Source organism: Hemitrygon akajei, chromosome 12 (assembly GCF_048418815.1).
Source record: "Hemitrygon akajei chromosome 12, sHemAka1.3, whole genome shotgun sequence".
NCBI classification, from domain to species: domain Eukaryota; kingdom Metazoa; phylum Chordata; class Chondrichthyes; order Myliobatiformes; family Dasyatidae; genus Hemitrygon; species Hemitrygon akajei.
This window is the reverse complement of record NC_133135.1, coordinates 60,685,214-60,703,872: the sequence shown is the minus strand read 5'-3', so window position 1 is coordinate 60,703,872 and position 18,659 is coordinate 60,685,214. Positions and strand designations below refer to the sequence as shown.

The following is an 18,659-nucleotide window of genomic DNA, read 5'->3' as shown; positions in this document are numbered from 1 at the left end:
TTTGTTTGTACATTTGGCTTAATTGGTCGTTGAAATAGATTTAGTAATTTACTAATGTTTTGCCGTAATTGCTTACGTACATTGCAGGAGTCCCTTTGGATAGCAGTAACAAAAGTGACCAGGAGCTATTTATTGCCAGGTAAGGCACTGATGCTTAGAGACACAAGCATGGCTCACTAAGTGGTCTGACAACCTTACTATCTGAATACTGTGATTGTAATATTCAGATGTTAAATTCCTTCTGGGTCCTCTTTGCAGAATTGTAGTTAATCTTGGCAAGGAGATGAATATAAGACAAACCTGTGCTATGTGAGGTTTATTGCATTTGTAAGGAAATTATTGTCAGCTGAAGAAACTTAATAATAATCTTGACACTGATTCTTGTGCACTCCAGTTTGTGATTGTACCTGATTATGCAACAACAAAGGAGGTATAAATGGAGGAAAAATTTAAGATTTAAGACTCCGTTACTGTCTCTCTTATATGGAAGATTTGCATTGAACCCACGACTCTGCGGATTCAGTCCCAGAGAACACCCTCAAGCATGAATTATCTCTGCAATACTGTCTGGAATTTCAGAATAAATATGTGTAGTGATAACATTTTTAAACAACACCATTTGAAGAAATTGGAGTGTAGTAGGTTTAAACAACACACACAAAATTCTGGTGGAACACAGCAGGCCAGGCAGCATCTATAAGGAGAAGTACTGTCGACGTTTCAGGCCGAGACCCTTCATCAGGACGAACTGAAGAGAAAGATACTAAGAGATTTTTGGGTTGGGGGTTAGGAGAAAACTGGAGCACCTGGAGGAAGCCCATGGTCACAGGGAGAGCATTCAATCCACACCCGAGGTTAGGATTGAACCTTGGTGGCCAAAACTGTGAGGCAGTAGCTTCACTCACTGAGTCCCTGTACCCTCTTCTAGCTCTGCCTGGGTAATGCCACCATGGACTTATGAGTGAGAAATTACATTTGCCAAATTGTTTAGGGTATTTTGAGGTTGTAACTATCAGAATATACAGTATAGGATGAATCAGTTAATATGGTGTAGTTGAACTTACAGATTCTATTCAATGAGGTGCAACTCCAGAAATATTAAACAAAATTAGAGTGTGTCTTATTTTCAGTAATAGACTGGTGCAGATTGAGGATTAGTTAACAGACTGATAGGAGGATCGTTTTTGCATTGAACAGCTATTTGGATGTGGGGAAGAGGGATACTATGTTGAAGTTTGTTGATGATTCTAAGCTCGGCCACAATGTGGACTGTGAAGAGGATGCAGAGAGGTTTTAAAGGGATACAGAGAGGCTGAGTAAATGGCAGGAGTGTGTCAAATGACATGGAGGTCATCCACTACTGCAGAAAAATAGAAAGAATGGATATATTTTTAAATGATAAGAGCAAGTTGTTGGTGACTGGAGGGATTTGTACCCAAATCACTGAAAGTTAGTTTGCAGGTTCAGCAAGTAATTAAGAAAGCACATAGTACATTGACCTTTACTGCAAACAGTTTTGAGTACAAGAATTGGGATTAATAGTTCAGCATGGACTAGATGGGCCAAAGAGCCAGTTTCTGCACTGTAGTACTCCATGACTGAATCCAGAATATTGTGTTCCAGAACTGAACATATGCAGTCAATATTAGGGACATGGCATGGTCCGAATGTTCATAAATCATGTTGTTATCTTTTTCAAGATGACATGCATCAAAATATTTATATTTAAACTGAATATATACCACTGCAATAAATATGAAGTACTCCTGTGCGCTTTACCAGAAACTGTTTGATACTGTTGGTGTATTTATTACACCAAGTATGTTTCACTTTGTTTTTATTGACAATTGCTCAGAAAGTCAGTATGAGCAGGTTCTTTTCTACCTGGTCTTACAGACTTTTTGAAAAGGACAATACAGAAAGTGTGAGGAGAAAGATTGCCCAAACTGACATAGATATCAAAGAGAGGAGGAGAGGGGGAGGAAGAGAACCTTTGGAGATATCAACAGCGTCACGGAACTGCGAAAATAATGAACCTGTAACCAGGTATTAGAGTCAGAGTTAGATTTCAAAGTTTGAAAAGGGAGAGGGCATTGAGATAAGAATTAAAAACAGAAAATGTGGGAAATGCTCTGCATGTCAAGGCATCCATTGAATGAGAAACAAGGTTAATGTTTCCCGTCAAAGACCCTTCATGAGAATTGTCCAGATATCAGATTCCCAGCATATGCTATTTTATTTTCCTTTACTGAGGCAAGTATAGTGTGTGCAGATATAAATACTGACTTGCCTGCTGTTTCTTTTTATGAAGTACGTCAATCCAGGTGGCTAAAGCAATTCCCAAAATAAAGAGGTGTCCTCTTGGGAAAATATGTTTCAATGCTATTGATAGGAAATACCACTAATGTATTGAAAGCAGTTCAAAGGTGGTTTACAATACCAGCACATAGAATGAAATACTTGATTTATGAGATAAGACTGTATAGGATAGGCTTGGAGTTTTGAAGAGTGAAAGGTGATCTCATTGAAGTGTATAAGATCCTGAGGGGCCTTGACAGGGAAATTGTGGATTTGATGGGAATGCTTGCTCCTATGGGAGAATCTAAGACATAGAGTTGATTTCTTTTAATTGAAATAAGATGCTGTTCATGTAATATAGAGATGAGATGATTTTTTTCTCTCTCAGATGGTTGGAGGTCTTTGGAATTCTTTTCCTCATTGGAACAGTCTGGAACTGTCTTTGTAGATTTTTAAGGTAAACATACTTAGCCAGAGCTATTTGACAGGCAAAAGAATAAAAGTATACTCTGGGTAAGCAAGAATGCAGAGTTGAGGTTGAAACCAGGTCAGGAATAATCTCATTAAATGAAAAGTACTATTTTCAATATCCTTTAAAAATATTTCACTCTACCATCAGGTGTGCCATATGTTTTTATTGAAGTTGCCTGTGCTTTGAGCATTAAAGGTTTCCACAATTATTGTTCTCACTTCTATCAGTTATAAAGAAATTTGAGACTGCCTCTCCACAGTGTTAATGTCTTTCCTCCTCATCCTCTACTTTAAGCTATCACTGAGCAGAATTCAAATTTATTTGATAACCTGAACTCTCAGCTCCAACTCAACAACTGTGTGTGTGTGTGTGTGTGTGTGCGTGTGCACAAAAAAACCAAAAATAATACTCAGTAACAAAATAAAAATAATAATAAGACAAAAAAATACTCACGACATCTAAATAGCCATGGATGCTCGAAGGTGAAAAGATCCTCCTAGCTTCCAGAAGGAGACATAATGGAAACAGAAATATGGACCAGGCTGAAACCAAGTGGAAATATGCATAGACGTGGAAGGCTTCAACATAGGGAATGAAAAGGAAGATGAAAAGCAATGATACTGTCCCACTAGCACCATTAAAAGTTAATCCTTGTAATAAGGATTGCATAGTGGCTTCTTTTGTGTCTGCATTTTCCTAAATGTAGAATCAATTCCAACAAGGATGAATATCAGAGAGAATTGAAGTAGGTTTGGTGCAATCAGGGGAGCAGGTGTTGTGCTGATGGCAGAGAATGCAACTTTAATTTAAAGCTGCTCATACTGTTTAGTTAAAGGGACAGTACACTGTATAGTAATGTTGCAAATAGTCTCACTAGATTAAGGAGTTTTCAGTGCAGTGTGAACATCAGTATGGTATAACAAGCTGGAATTCATTATTGAGCCTTTATAGTACCGTAGAAATCCATAAGACATAGGAGCAGAATTAGGCCATTCGACCCATTGAGTCTGTTCCACCATTCCAATATGGCTGATCTATTTTTCCTCTCAACCCCATTCTCCTGCCTTCTCCCTGTTTACTCAAGAACCTATCAGTCTCTGCTTTAAATATATCCAATGACTTGGCCTGCACAGCTGTATGTGGCAATGAATTCTAATCACCACGCTCACGCTAAATAAACTTTGCCTGTCTGTTCTAAGTGGACAATCCCTCAATTCTGGAAATGTACTCTGATCCTAGACTCCCCCACCATAGGAAAATCTTCTCCACATCCACTCTATTTAGGCCTGTCAATATTCAATAGGTTTCAATGAGATCCCCCCCTCCAACCCCATTCTTCTAAACTCCATCAAGATTAGGCCCAGAGCCATCACATGCTCCTCATATGTTAACCCTTTCATTCCTTGGATCATTCTCGTGAATCTCCTCTGGACCCTCCAATGTCAGCATATTTTTCTTAGATAAGGGGCTCAAAACTGCTCATGATATTCCATGTGCAGTCTGACCAATGCCTTATAAAGCCTCAGCATTATATCCTTATTTTTATATTCTAGTCCTCTCGAAATGAATGCTAACATTGCGTATGCCATAGGTCTCTCTGCATCTTTGAGTTTTTAATTTTATCCCCATTTAGAAAATAGTCCATGCCTTTATTCCTTCCACAATGTGCATGACCATTACACTATATTCCATCTGCCACTTCTTTGCCCAATCCCCCAATCTGTCGGAATCCTTCCGCAGGCACCCTGCTTCATCAACATTATCTGCCTCTCCACCTATCTTTTGTATTGTCCACAAACTTGGCCACAAAGCCATCGATTCATTCATCCAAATCATTGACAAATGACATGAAGAGAAGCAGTCCCAACACTGACCACTGTGTCACACCACTAGTCACTAGCAGCTAACCAGAAAAGGCCCCTTTATACTCACTCTTTACTTCCTGCCAGTCAGCAAATCTTCTATCCATGCTAGTACTTTTCCTATAATAGCATGGGCTCTTGTCTTCAGCCTCATGTGCGGAATCTTGTCAAAGGCCTTCTGAAAATCCATTGACACTCCTTGGCCTATTCTGCCTGTTATTTCTTCAGATAATTCCAATAGATTTGTAAGGCAAGATTTCCCCTTTTAAAAACCCATGCTGACTTTGGCCTATTTTAACCTGGGCCTCTAAGTATCCTGAAAACTCATCCTTGATAATAGACTCCAACATCTTTCCAACCTCTGAAGTTGGACTAAGTGGCCTATAATTTCCTTTTTCTGCCTGCCTCCCTTCTTGAAGAGCGAAGTCCTCTGGAACCATTCCAGAATCTAGTGATTCTTCAACTGTCATTACTCAGGCCTCCACAATCTCTTCAGCTACCTCTTTCAGAACCCTGGGGAATAGTCCATCTTTATTCAGGTGGCTTATCTACTTTCAGGCTTTGCAGCTTCCCAAGCAGTTCCTCCTTGGTAATAGCAACAACACTCACTTCTGCCCTCTGATACTTTTGCATTTCTGGCATTCTGCTCATGTCTTCTGCAGTGAAGGCTGAAGCAAAATACTTAATCAGTTCGTCTGTTATGTCTTTGTCCTCTACTACCTCCGCAGCATCATTTTCCAGTGAACATAGAACATAGAAATCTACAGCACGTTACAGGTCCTTCGACCCACAATGTTGTGCTAACCATGTAACTCACTCTAGAAGCTGCCTGGAATTTTCCAACCACAAAGCCCTCTATTTTTCTAAGTTCCATGTACTTAAGAGTCTCTTAAAAGACCCTATTGTATCCGCCTCTACCACCATCACTGGCAGTGCATTCCACGCACCCACCACTCTCTGTGTGAAAAATTCACCTCTGACGTCCCCCTTGTACCTTCTTCCAAGCACCTTAAAACTATGCCCCTCCTGTAAACCATTTCAGCACTGGGAAAAAGCCTCTGACTATCCATATGATCAATGCCTGTCATCATCTTATACACCTCTATCAGGTCACCTCTCATCCTCCATCACTCCAAGGAGAAAAGACTGAGTACACTCAACCTATTCTCATAAAGTATGCCTTCCAATCCATGCAACATCCTCGTAAATCTTCTTTACACTCTCTCTATACTATCTACATCCTTCCTAGAGTGAGGTGACCAAAACTGAACGCAGTACTCCAAGTGGGGTCTGACTAAGGACTGATACCCACTCTCATCTCTCTTTCACCCATTATATATCTGAAAAAACTTTCTGTATCCTCTTTTACATTATTGGCTAGCTTTTATCATATTTAATCTTTTCTCTATGGTTTTCTAGTTGCTTTCTGCTGGTTATTAAAAGCTTCCCAATTATTAGCTTCCCAGTAATCTTTCCAATACTTATTATCTTCTCTTTGGTTTTTTTGCTGTGTTTGACTTCTCTTGCCAGCCATGGTGTTCATTTAATATTTCAGTAATATTGTAAATATATTGTTTGAAAGACTGTGCAGTCCAACTGATGGAGGTACTGACGGATATATTCAACATCTCGCTGGAACAATCCATTACCTCCTCAGTTTTCAAGGCGGCAATTATCATTCCAGTGCCAGAGAGGGTGACAGTAACCTGCCAAATGACTATTGCCCAGTGGCATTAACATCAACCATTATTAATGCTTTGAGTGGCTGGTCATGGAGCACATTAAAGCCTTTCTCCCGGCCACACTGGACACTTTCCTGTTCACTTATCGCTCATATCGATCCTCTGTCCTGCCCCACCTGGAAAATGGAGTCTCATATGCCAGGCTGCTGGTTATGGACTTCAATTCAGTGTTTAATACTATCATAACCCAGAAACTGTGTCTCAACACCTGCCTCTGCAATTGCATACTGGACTTCTTAACAGTAAGGCCACGCACGGTCAGTCAGTGCGGGCAACAACGTCTCTAGTCCCATTACGCTGAGCACTGGTTCTCCCCAAGGCTGTGAACTCAGCCTGCTGCTGTTCACACTGCTGACACATGACTGTGACGTAAGATCTGGCTGAAATCGTGTATCTAGTTTACGGATGATACAACAGTGGTTGGTCTTATCAAGAACGATGACAAGATGGAGTATAGAGAGGAAGGGGAATGGCTGGTGGATTGGTGTGAGAAGAGCAACCTAAGCCTGAGCATGGAGAAGACAAAGGAAATCATTGTGGACTTCAGGAAGGTGCAGACAAACCATCCCCCTCTGTAAATACATGATTCCTCTATAGAGAGAGTTAAGTGTACCACGTTCCCGGAAGTTCATATCACGGATGACCTCACCTGGTCCCTTAATATCATCGCCCTGAACAAGAGGGCACAGCAGCGCTTCCACTTCCTAAGAAGATTAAGAAGCAAGGCTCCCCCAGCCCCCCTCCCACCTTAACTGCATTTTACAGGAGAGCCATCGAGAGCATCCTGACAAGTTGCATCTCCATCTGGTACTGGAGCATTCAAACATTGGACCAGCAATCCCTACAAAGGACTTTGAGAACACCTGGGAGGATCATGGGGGTCATCGGAAACATTTATCAGGAGTGCTGCATATGCAGGGCCCTTAGTATTATTAAGGATCCCACCTCGATATGATGCATCAATCAGTTGAGGAGAGTAGAGTCCACCGTTAGAGAAGAAAGGTGTCCACAGCTGTCAGAACCACTTCCTGCAGTCCCAGAGTCAACTCCTACAATCACCACGGAGGAAACTCAAGTGGATGAGATTGTTTCGCAGCCACAGGTCTCTCCTACCAAGCAGAACGCCTGTGCTTTTTCAGGAAAGTTATTATCCCACAAGAGTAAAAAATCATCCACAACAATTAAATCTTTAGGCCTGAATGGGACAAGTTAAAATTTACTATGCTGTAGATGTCTTTATAGTGGTTGTATTATATAGTATACTGTGTATATAGTTAGTTGTTTTGCTAAGTTGTGTATTTAATATTTCAGTAATATTTGAATACTGGAAATATTTGATTAAGCATTCTTTGATTAAATAATTAATCACGGGTTATACGTGAAAGTACATGAATGGCATATTCATCCCAGGATGAAGGAGATGTCTTCCTTTTTTAAACAAAGGGGCTTTCCTTCTTCCACCATCAACTCTGCTCTCAAACGCATCTCTCCCATTTCCCGCACATCTGCCCTTACCCCATCCGCCCGCCACCCCACTTGGGATAGGGTTCCCTTTGTCCTCACCTACCACCCCACCAGCCTCCAGGTCCAACGTATAATTCTTCGTAACTTCCGCCACCTCCAACGGGATCCCACTACCAAGCACATTTTTCCCTCCCCCCCCCCCCCCCCCACCTTTCTGCTTTCCGCAGGGATCGCTCCCTACGCGACTCCCTTGTCCACTCGTCCCCCCCATCCCTTCCCACCGATCTCCCTCCTGGCACTTATCCTTGTAAGGGGAACAAGTGCTACACCTGCCCTTACACTCCTCCCTCACCACCATTCAGGGCCCCAGACAGTCCTTCCAGGTGAGGTGACACTTTCACCTGTGAGTCGGCTGGTGTGGTATACTGCGTCCGGTGCTCCCAGTGTGGCCTTTTATATATTGGTGAGACCCGACACAGACTGGGAGACCGTTTCACTGAACACCTACGCTCGGTCTGCCAGAGAAAGCAGGATCTCCCAGTGGCCACACATTTTAATTCTATGTCCCATTCCCATTCTGATTTGTCTATCCATGGTCTCCTCGACTGTCAAAATGAATCCAAACTCAGGTTGGAGGAACAACACCTTGTATACCGGCTGGGTAGCCTCCAACCTGATGGCATGAACATTGACTTCTCTAACTTCCGTTAATGCCCCTCCTCCCCTTCTTACCCCATCCCTGACATATTTAGTTGTTTGGTTTTTTTCTCTCTCTCTCTACCCATCACTCTGCCTGTTCTCCATCTCCCTCTGATGCTCTCCCCTCCCCCTTTCTTTCTCCTGAGGCCTCCTGTCCCATGAATGATCCTTTCCCTTCTCCAGCTCTGTATCACTTTTGCCAATCACCTTTCCAGCTCTTATCTTCATCCCACCCCCTCCAATCTTCTCCTATCATTTTGCATTTCCCCCTCCCCCCACTACTTTCAAATCTCTTACTATCTTTCCTTTCAGTTAGTCCTGATGAAGGGTCTCGGCCTGAAACATCGACAGTGCTTCTCCTTATAGATGCTGCCTAGCCTGCTGTGTTACACCAGCATTTTGTGTGTGTTGTTTGAATTTCCAGCATCTGCAGATTTCCTCGTGTTGGCATATGTCATTATGCCACTTCATCACAAGTGTGCACTTCACTGTGAAGTAAAAACAAAGTAGACACACATCCCCGGGTCTCCCATGTTTTTCTTTTCGATTAGAGTTACAAAACATTAACACATGGTTGCTTCATCCTCCCTTTAGAATATTACTTCATCTTCGGAATGTAACTTTCCTGCACCATCTGACTTACCCCCAGAAACACCAGCATTGCTATACTGCCTTCATGCCTACTTGTGTCCCCTTCTAATCAACTTTGGCCAGCTCCTCTCTCATGCCTGTGTAATTCCCTTTACTCCACTGTAATACTGATACATCTGATTTTAGCTTCTCCTTCTCAAATTGCAGGGTGACTTCTATCATATTATGATCGTTTTCTCCTAAAGGTTCCCCTACCTTAACTCCCTAAATAAATCTGGGTCATTACGAATAGTCACACCCAATCCAGAATTACCATTCCCCTATTGAGCCCAAACACAAGCTTCTCTAAAAAGCCATCCCATCAGCATTCTACAAATTCCCTCTCTTGGGAGCTAGCACCAACATGATTTTCCTAATCTACCTGCATATTAAAAGCCCCCATGATTATCACATTGCCCTTTTTACATGCCTTTTCTATCTCCAGTTGTCATTTGTTGTCCACATCCTGTTACTGTTGGGTGGTCTCTGTATAATACCCATCTAATTTCTTAATTCTGCCAACAAGGGTTCTCCATCTTCTGATCCTTTATCACCCCTTTCTAAGGATCTGATTTCATTTTTTTACCAATAGAGCCATCCCACCCCCTCTGCTTACCTGCATGTCCTTCCGATATAATGTGCATCCTGGGATGTCAAGCTCCCAAGTATGAGCTTTCAGCCACAACTCAGAGATGCCCACAATGTCAGACCTGCCCATCTCTAACTGTACTTCAGATCATCTACCTTATTGCGTATACTGCATGCGTTTAAATATAACACTTCCAGTTCTGTATTCATCACCCTTTTGATTTTGACCCCCTGTTAAACTTTAACTCATTGAACTGACAGCAGTTTGCCCAATCATCTGCCTGTCCTTCCTCTCAGTCTCACTACACCCTGCATCTACCCATCCTTCTCCCTATCACTGGTTCTCATCCTCTTACTAAATTAGTTTTCATTTCATTCAACCCCATTCTTTATATCGTTGTTATGAGAGCATCTGTATATATTATTTTGGGGATATTTTGACACAAGTGTTTAGTGTCATTAGAATATAGCTTCATAAAATAAATGGCAAGTAACGTTTGTGCCACACAACTGCCAAGCTTAAACAAGCGAGCCTAATCTAAAAGTCAGTACTCTTCCTGCCAGCATTGTCACAGAGTCCTGTCCCATCAATGTCTTGGCAATCATATTTGATGAGAGCCTTTATCAACATAATAGACTAAATAATTCAGAGGCTGGCTATTATGATGTGGTTCACTCGCTTCAGAATTCTCCAAAAGCTGACTGGGGTCAGATGCAAAATTCACCCAAGTGGCTGTGCAGAAAACTAATTTGATAAATGCAGAATCGGGCATTAGTTCCACCACCACAACACAGTTCTTTTCCTCACAAGTAACACATCATTATACCATTAATAGTTAAAACACAACATAGTCTGTAAAGGAATCTTGTCTCTGTCTTAGTGTTGTGACTTAACCTGGGTGTCAGGGCAAATTAAGCAGCATTAAGCAAAGGGAGTTGGTGCTTATCTCAAAGTGTACAGTGGAAAATGGAGGACTGAGTTATTTTACCTCGATAGCACAGGAAGGATTTCTTCAAATGTGAACTCTGATGAAAACATTAAAATATTCTCCAAGAATATGTTTATAATTTTATTAGAAAGTACAAGTGTAAAGATTTAAATTTTGATTTTAATTTAGGAATGAAACCTTCCACCTTGGCTTCTCAATGTAAAATAAATATTTCATTGTTTGGACAGAGTCATTTTAACTGGTCGTTTTTCCACCAAAGTTTACATTTGGACATATATCTATTTTGTTTTAAGTTTCTTGGGTAGTGGACTCAAGAATCAAGGCCCTAGGGAATGTTCTAATACAGAGACCTCAGGGTAAAAATAGATAGTTCCCTGAAAATGGTGATTTAAATTTTTTAGAACCTGGTGAGGAGGGAGAATAGCACACTTGCCTTCATCACCCAGGCCACTGAGTATATGAGTTGGAACACCATGTTACAGCTGTACCACACCTGGAGTATTGTGTGCATTTCTTCTTCTTGACTTGGGCCCTTAGCTCCCAGTGAAACATAGGCTATTGATGATCTCCCGTCTCCATCATTCAAAGTTGACGGTATGGTTGGTGTCTATCAATACTTCTGTAATCCATTGTACAGAGAACTGGCCTATGCAACTTCACACTGTTAGCCGGCCTTCCCCGTTTCCACCTCTCACGACAGGCATGTAGGGTTGGACTTCAAGAGGATTGAATATTTATTATTTTTATTGAGATAGAGTGTGGAATAGGTCCTTCCAGCCCTCGGGCCATGCCGCCCAGCAATCCCCTGATTTAATCATGGGACAATGACCAATTAACTTACCAAATAGTACAGAATCAGAATCAGGTTTAATATCACCGGCATGTGACGTGAAATTTGTTAAAGCAGCAGCAGCAGTTCAATGCAGTACATAACCTAGCAGAGAAAAGAAATAATAAATGAAATTTTAAAAATAATAATTAATAAACAAGTAATTCAGTTATGTATATTGAATAGATTTTAAAAAGTGCAAAAACAGAAATACTGTATAATTTTTTTTAAAAGTGAGGTATTTCCAAAGTTTCAATGTCCATTTAGGAATTGGGTGGCAGAGGGGAAGAAGCTGTTCCTGAATCGCTGAGTGTGTGCCTTCAGGCTTCTGTACCTCCTACCTGATGGTAACAGGGAGAAAAGGGCATGCCCTGGGTGCTGGAGGTCCTTAATAATGGACGCTGCCTCTCTGAGACTCCGCTCTCTAAAGATGTCCTGGGTACTTTGTAGGCTAGTGCCCAAGATGGAGCTGACTAGATATACAACCTTCTGCAGTTTCTTTCGGTCCTGTGCAGTAGCCCCTCCATACCAGACAGTGATGCAGTCTGTCTGAATGCTCTCCATGGTACAACTATAGAAGTTTTTGAGTGTATTTGTTGACATGCCAAAGCTCTTCAAACTCCTAATAAAGTATAGCTGCTGTCTTGTCTTCTTTATAACTACATCGATATGTTGGGACCAGGTCAGATCCTTAAAGATCTTGACACCCAGAAACCTGAAGCTGCTCACTCTCTCCACTTCTGATCCCTCTATGAGGATTGGTATGTGTTCCTTCATCTTACCCTTCCTGAAGTTCACAATCAGCTCTTTTGTCTTACTGACATTGAGTGCCAGGTTGTTACTATGGCACCAGTCCACTAGTTGGCATATCATTCTTGTACATCCTCTTCTACCAACAATGGTTGTATCGTCAGCAAATTTATAGATGGTATTTGAGCTATGCCTAGCCACACAGTCATGGGTATAGAGAGAGTAGAGCAGTGGGCTAAGCACACACCCCTGAGGTGCACCAGTGTTGATTGTCAGCGAAGAGGAAATGTTATCACCAATCCACACAGATTGTGGTCTTCCGGTTAGGAAGTCAAAGATCCAGTTGCAGAGGGTTCTGCAACTTCTCAATCACGATTGTGGGAATGATGGTATTAAATGCTGAGCTATAGTCGATGAACAACATCTTGATGTTGGTGTTTGTGTTATCCAGGTAGTCTAAAGCCACGTGGAGAGCCATTGAGATTGCGTCTGCCATTGTGGCGATAGGCAAATTGTAATAGGTCCAGCTCCTTGCTGAGGCAGGAGTTCAGTCTAGTCGTGACCAACCTCTCAAAGCATTTCCTCACTGTCGATGTGAGTGCTCATTAAGGCAGTCCACATTATTCTTCTTCAGCACTGGTATTATTGTTGGATTCATCTTTGGATTGTGGGAGGAAACCAGAGCACTCGGAAGAAATGCATGTGGTCATGGGGAGAATGTACAAACCCCTTACAGGCAATAGCAGGAATTGAACACGGATCGCCTGTACTGTAAAGTGTTGTGCTAACAGCTATGCTATCGTGCTGCCCAGAATGGTTGCTATACTGTAGGAAGGATATGATTAAACTAAAGGTGGTGCAGAAAAGATTTACAGGGGTTTTGCCAGGACTAAAGGACCTAAGTTAGAAGGAGAGACTGCATAAACTGGGACTGTTTTCCATGGAGTGTAGGAGTCTGAAAGGTGACCTTATCAATGCTTATAAAATCATGAGGGGCATAGATAAGGTAGATGGTCAGAGTCTTTTAACACAGGGTAGGCAAGTCCACTTTAAACCTTTTCCCTCTCACCTTCAACTAGAGGGCATAAGTTTAAGGTGAGAGGGGAAAGATTTAAAGGGGATTGGAGAGAAGTTTTTCCACACTGGGTGGTCGATACATGGAATGAAGTGCCAGAGAGGTGGTAAAGGCAGATACAATTACAACAGTTAAGAGACATTTGAACAGAGGGTTATGAGCCAAATGCAAACAAATAGGATTGGTTCAGGAAAGCCCCTTGGTAGACATTGACAAACTGGGCCAAGGGGCCTGTTTGCATGCTGTTTGTGGCTCTAAACTTAAGACAGTAGATTTAATAACACCTTTAGAAAACTCTTCCAAGTCTTTAAGGTAATCTTTTGGTTATTACAAACATATTATTAATACTGCATTTATTTTTGTAATGAAAAAAGAGGTTAGCTACCACCTTTATTCAGCTTGAGCTTTATAAAGCTCCAAGCTGGTCTATTCACAATGGTTGACTTCTGACATTTCTGTTTGGGGAAATAAACTTCTGCCAGTACAACCAGTAAGGGTGTGAGGGTGGGGGGGGGGGGCGGGGGGGGTAAAAAGACGGAAAATTTTCTTTCAAGTTGGGAATGGGCTGGCTGGCCTTTCTGATTGGTTTAGTCAGAGTTATATTTGACCAATGATTCTACAGTGACCATCAAGCGCCCATTTACACTAATCCTACATCAATCCCATTTTCATTCTCCCCCTCATTTCCATTATCTCTTCAAATTTTACAACTCAGCTATACACCAGGTTTAATTTACAATGACCAAGTTAGCGGCCTGTCTTTGGAATGTGGAAGGAAACCAGAGCACCCTGAATAATTAAACCCATGTGAACACAGGAAGGACATGCAAATTCCAGGCAAACAGCACAAGAGGCCAGAATTGAGCACGGGTCACCAGAGCAGCAGCTCTACTACGATGCCATCCTTTTTGACAGAAAGTGAATAAAGTTAAAAACAAAATGCTGGTAACTTAGCAGGTCTGGCAGCTCTGTGTAAAGAGAAGCAGAACAATATATAAAGTCTAAAACACTTTCATTCCAGTGATGGGCCTTCGACCTGAAAACTCTTTCCAAAGATGCTCTCTACCCTGCTGAGAGTTCCCAGCATGTTCAGTTTTATTTTAGACCTCTAATATCTGGAATTTTCTCAAAATCTGGTTTATTATACATGTCATATAATTTATTGTGGCAGCAATGCCGCACAAGACATAAAAAATTACAATATTATAATAGATTAAAAAGTGATAAATAAATAATGTGAAAGAACAATAGTGAGTTAGTGTTCCTTGGTTCATGGACCATTCGGAAATCTATGGCAGAGGAGAAGAAGCTGTTCCTAATTCTTTCAGTGTGGGTCTTCAGACTCCTGTACCTTCTCCCTGAGTATAATGAGAAGAGAGCATATCCTGGAATGTGAGTGTCCTTAATGATAGGTGCCTCTTTCTTGAGTCAATGCCTTCTGAAGTTGTCTGTAATGGTGGGGAGGCTTAATGGAGCTGGCTGAGTCTATAACCCTTCACAGCTTATTTCAGTCCTATGCATCGGGGTCTCCATACCAAGTGGTGATGCAACCAGTTAGAACGCTCTCCATGGGGCATCGGTAGAAATTTGTAAGAGCCCTTGGTGACATGCCAAATCTCAGACTCTGAATGAAGTATACCTTCTGCCATGCATTCTTTGTTATGACATCAATGTGGTGGGCCCAGGATAGATAGGTGGTACTTGAAACTGCTAATCCTTTCCACCACTGACCCTTTAGTTTATTTTCATTGAATTAAATTTGTTGTTGGATGTGTTGTGAACGTAACTATTTCAAACTGAAGATAAGATATTTCTTATTCTTGATTTAATGCTCACCAGTGCCACTTGAGACTTGTGCAAACTGAGATAGGGCTGTTCAATGACTCTATTTCAGGCTTCCATTAATAATGCTGAAAGTTTTTTGAAGTATTGTAGGGGTATTTTTTCATCAGGTTTTGATGCAACCCTGCGTTGAGTTTGGGAGTAGATCAGAAAAGTAGATCATACCATTGTAACACATCTTCCTGCACCAAATTCTTCCGCCTGGTTAATATTACAGGATTCTTCTGACACTGGAGTCTCATTTCTTCACATTTGATTTTTGTTAATTGTTGTTTCTTTCCCTCTGTATTCCATTTTCCCTTTTCACTTAACATTCAGTATGTGTGTTGACATTGAATTCAACTACTTTACACATTTCAAGCACCTTTCATTAGATTAGTAGAAGTAATGTCTCATCAAGGAGATGGACAGTTGCCTGTTCTGTTCACTCATGTCACAGTTGCTTTCCTTTGTTGTGTCATTACTGAATCCCATTTCAGTAAATGGTTGTTTGCAAAATTATTAAACCTAAGAATTACAGGGACATGTTTAACCAACGGCAGGCACATTTAGATGATTAGTACAGAAAATTATGCTCCATGGATAACATTCTGCATTAAACTCGCTGTTACAAGTGAGTCACAGAGGAAGCATAAACCAACTGAATGAGCTGATTCCTGATTGATGCAGTGTCTGTAGTTGTGAGCAGTCTCCTCCAGTCATTTAAGCTTATTTAAAGAGTCTAAATTGAGCAATATCTAAATCAGCTTTGTGAATAATCATGTGAGTAAACCCACAGTGACCCTTCGATGGGTTTACAGTATGTTTCCCTTGAAAGGCTTATAAATGGTATTGTTTCCTGAGTGCACAATAACATTAGTATTGTCACAACCACGGATTCAGCTGCACAGCAGATTTGGCAATTGTGCTTGTGAATATGCACGTGTCAGCTGATTATAATTTCATTATGATAGTATTTAACTCCATTCGTTCTGACGTAGTATTTGTCAAGACTTGAACCCAGGACTGGACACAGAAGCACTTCGCTGCCTGTATTCTGCCTTGCCTGAGAAATTGGACTCTTGAGTCAACTGAATCTGAAGACTAGTGATATTCATTTAATTCTTAGTTGTTCTTTTCAGCCGCAGTGTAGACTTTGTTTTACATTTGAGTATTTGGCCAAGCATTTATTGTTTTCTTTCCCTTTAATATTGTTGGCATTAAAGTCTGTGACCTATTGACCTGCTTCAGTGTCTCTCACTCCACACTTGGGCCATGTCTGAACCACATTGACAAGTATGATATGAAGAAGAAGGAATCTGACAGGAGATGACAGTGGGCCATGGTATGATTACCGCGGATGTGCTGGCAAATTGTTGATTTATGATCTTTTAATTGGATGTCACAAACCGGTCCATTGTGGGATTTAACTGTATTGGAATGCCTGGTTTCTAGCAGCTCATTTATGTAAATTACATTATAAAAGTTCTTTGACTATTTCAGTAAATTTAAATAATTAATATTCAGTGAGTAATTCTCATTTAAACACAATTTAAGCCCTTCCCCATCAAGAGGCTTGAATGTCTAGTTCAACTGTGTTCACAGAACTTGGTGATAATTGTTTGCACATTTACCCACCTGAACAATCATTTTGTGAAACGTCCTGCACCATATGCTAGGAAATAAATTAAGGACTTAGAGAAACAGGATTTTTTTTAAAGGAAATTAATCAGTAAATTGCTCGGTAGCTAATTTCTGAAACCTCCGTGTATGTTCAATGTGAGCCACTTGTCAACTGCAAAAGAACACGAATGTTCTATGTGGAAAATAATTGTAGTCATGATAAGGCTTGTGCTTATGATGTTTGCAGTGGATGGTTATTTACATTTTACCAGTTTTTAAACTCAGTAGTATTTTGACATTTTTATTCTTATGCGTCAAAATGCTGTTTTTTTTTACATCACACTCGTTATAGGCGCAAAGGGCAATGGACTATGGGAGTGGATTTTTGACATAAAATTAGTGGTATTTAGAAATGGGCAAAGTAAAAGGCTCCTAAACATAAGACTTTCTCCTCTCACCTGCCTTTCCCCAATTAGCATCCCTACGAGTCTTGTGTTCTCCAAGCCTTAGATAAGTTAGATATGGCCCTTGTGGCTAAAGGGATCGGGGGGTATGGAGAGAAAGCAGGTACAGGGTTCTGAGTTGGATGATCAGCCATGATCATTCTGAATGGCGGTGCAGGCTCGAAGGGCCAAATGGCCTACTCCTGCACCTATTTTCTATGTTTCTATGTTTCTAATGCTTAGTTCTGTCCGTACCCATTTACGTTACCTGGGGAACATCACAAGTTCAGCAGTGTCCTGATTCTTTCCCCTTTTACTCTACATAGGGATTATATGGCAACTTTTATTTGTTTTTGTATAGCCCATCTCATTAGTGATGAGTAATGGCTAATCCCAACATCCCAGGCCACTAGTTTTATAAGGAAAATTTCAGTTGTCTATTTTTAAGAACTGTGTACATTATTACTTCTTCTAAAAGTGTCTAGAAATTCCTACATTCAGGCATTGAACTGTAAGGCTTTCCAACTTTGTTTTCAGACCAAAAATAACTCCAGTTACTTGTGTTCAATTTTGTTAGAAATTATGGAATATATTGCCTCAAGATTTGCTGCAGACATCTTTTTGTGATGTGCACGTGAGATGCTTTCCATTCGCCCTTTTAACATTCAGGTGACAAAAAAGATTTTAGTCTTTACTAATCAGCCAGGAATCCGTCAGAGTTGATCGTCAGTCATTTGTAGAGCCAACATGGTTAATAGGTCCATTTAGTTAATGTAACCAGTGTTGTTGTCAGTGATAATAAAACAAAATAAGAAAATTAAAATAACTGGGCTCAGAACACACACACACTTACGACTCAAACATTCTTTTTATTTTCCTTGTGCACATGGAGACCAGCATGGCCCCTGTCCCCAGGGTTCCCTCTAAGGTGTGCATGCACACATTTCTAGCTGCTAGTGTACAAAGGAATTTAAGCTGTACAGAAGGTTGTCACCTCCTATTTTATTTGGTATGTTAAGTACAATATATATCACGATAGTACACAGTCATATTTCCTTTTCTGGTTTCTGATAAGGATGGTGTTGACAATGTGGAGTTTGGGATGATTTGTCTGCAGATTTTAGAACTGGCTTAATTATACTGTTTTTATTGAAAAAATTATTTAGTGCGCACAAGTTGTTGCATTGGGCAAAAATTTGCACAGTATGAGATTTTTGCACACACTGGTCATTACATATTAGAGGGAACATTGCCAGTCACGCACACTTTTCTGAAGCCAGGACAGAAAACTGTTATTTTTATACAGAATTGGCCTATCAATTACGGATATTGGCCATTTGATATGTTGTACATACATGCTTGAATTCCTTACTTGCAAGATCAATAACCATTCACAATAGAGGTGTTAAAACT

At 40.8% G+C, this 18,659-nt stretch overlaps 1 protein-coding gene across 14 annotated transcripts in view; it reads left to right on the top strand.

Annotated features, from left to right (window-relative positions):
• Positions 1 to 18,659, top strand: part of pde4dip (phosphodiesterase 4D interacting protein) — a 422,313-nt gene that overhangs the window by 344,196 nt on the left and 59,458 nt on the right. For all 14 annotated transcript variants that reach the window (XM_073063246.1, XM_073063248.1, XM_073063241.1 and 11 more), the window contains one exon: positions 88 to 139. In XM_073063246.1, coding sequence (XP_072919347.1) covers positions 88 to 139 — 52 coding nt within the window. The remainder of the gene's footprint in view (positions 1 to 87; positions 140 to 18,659) is intronic.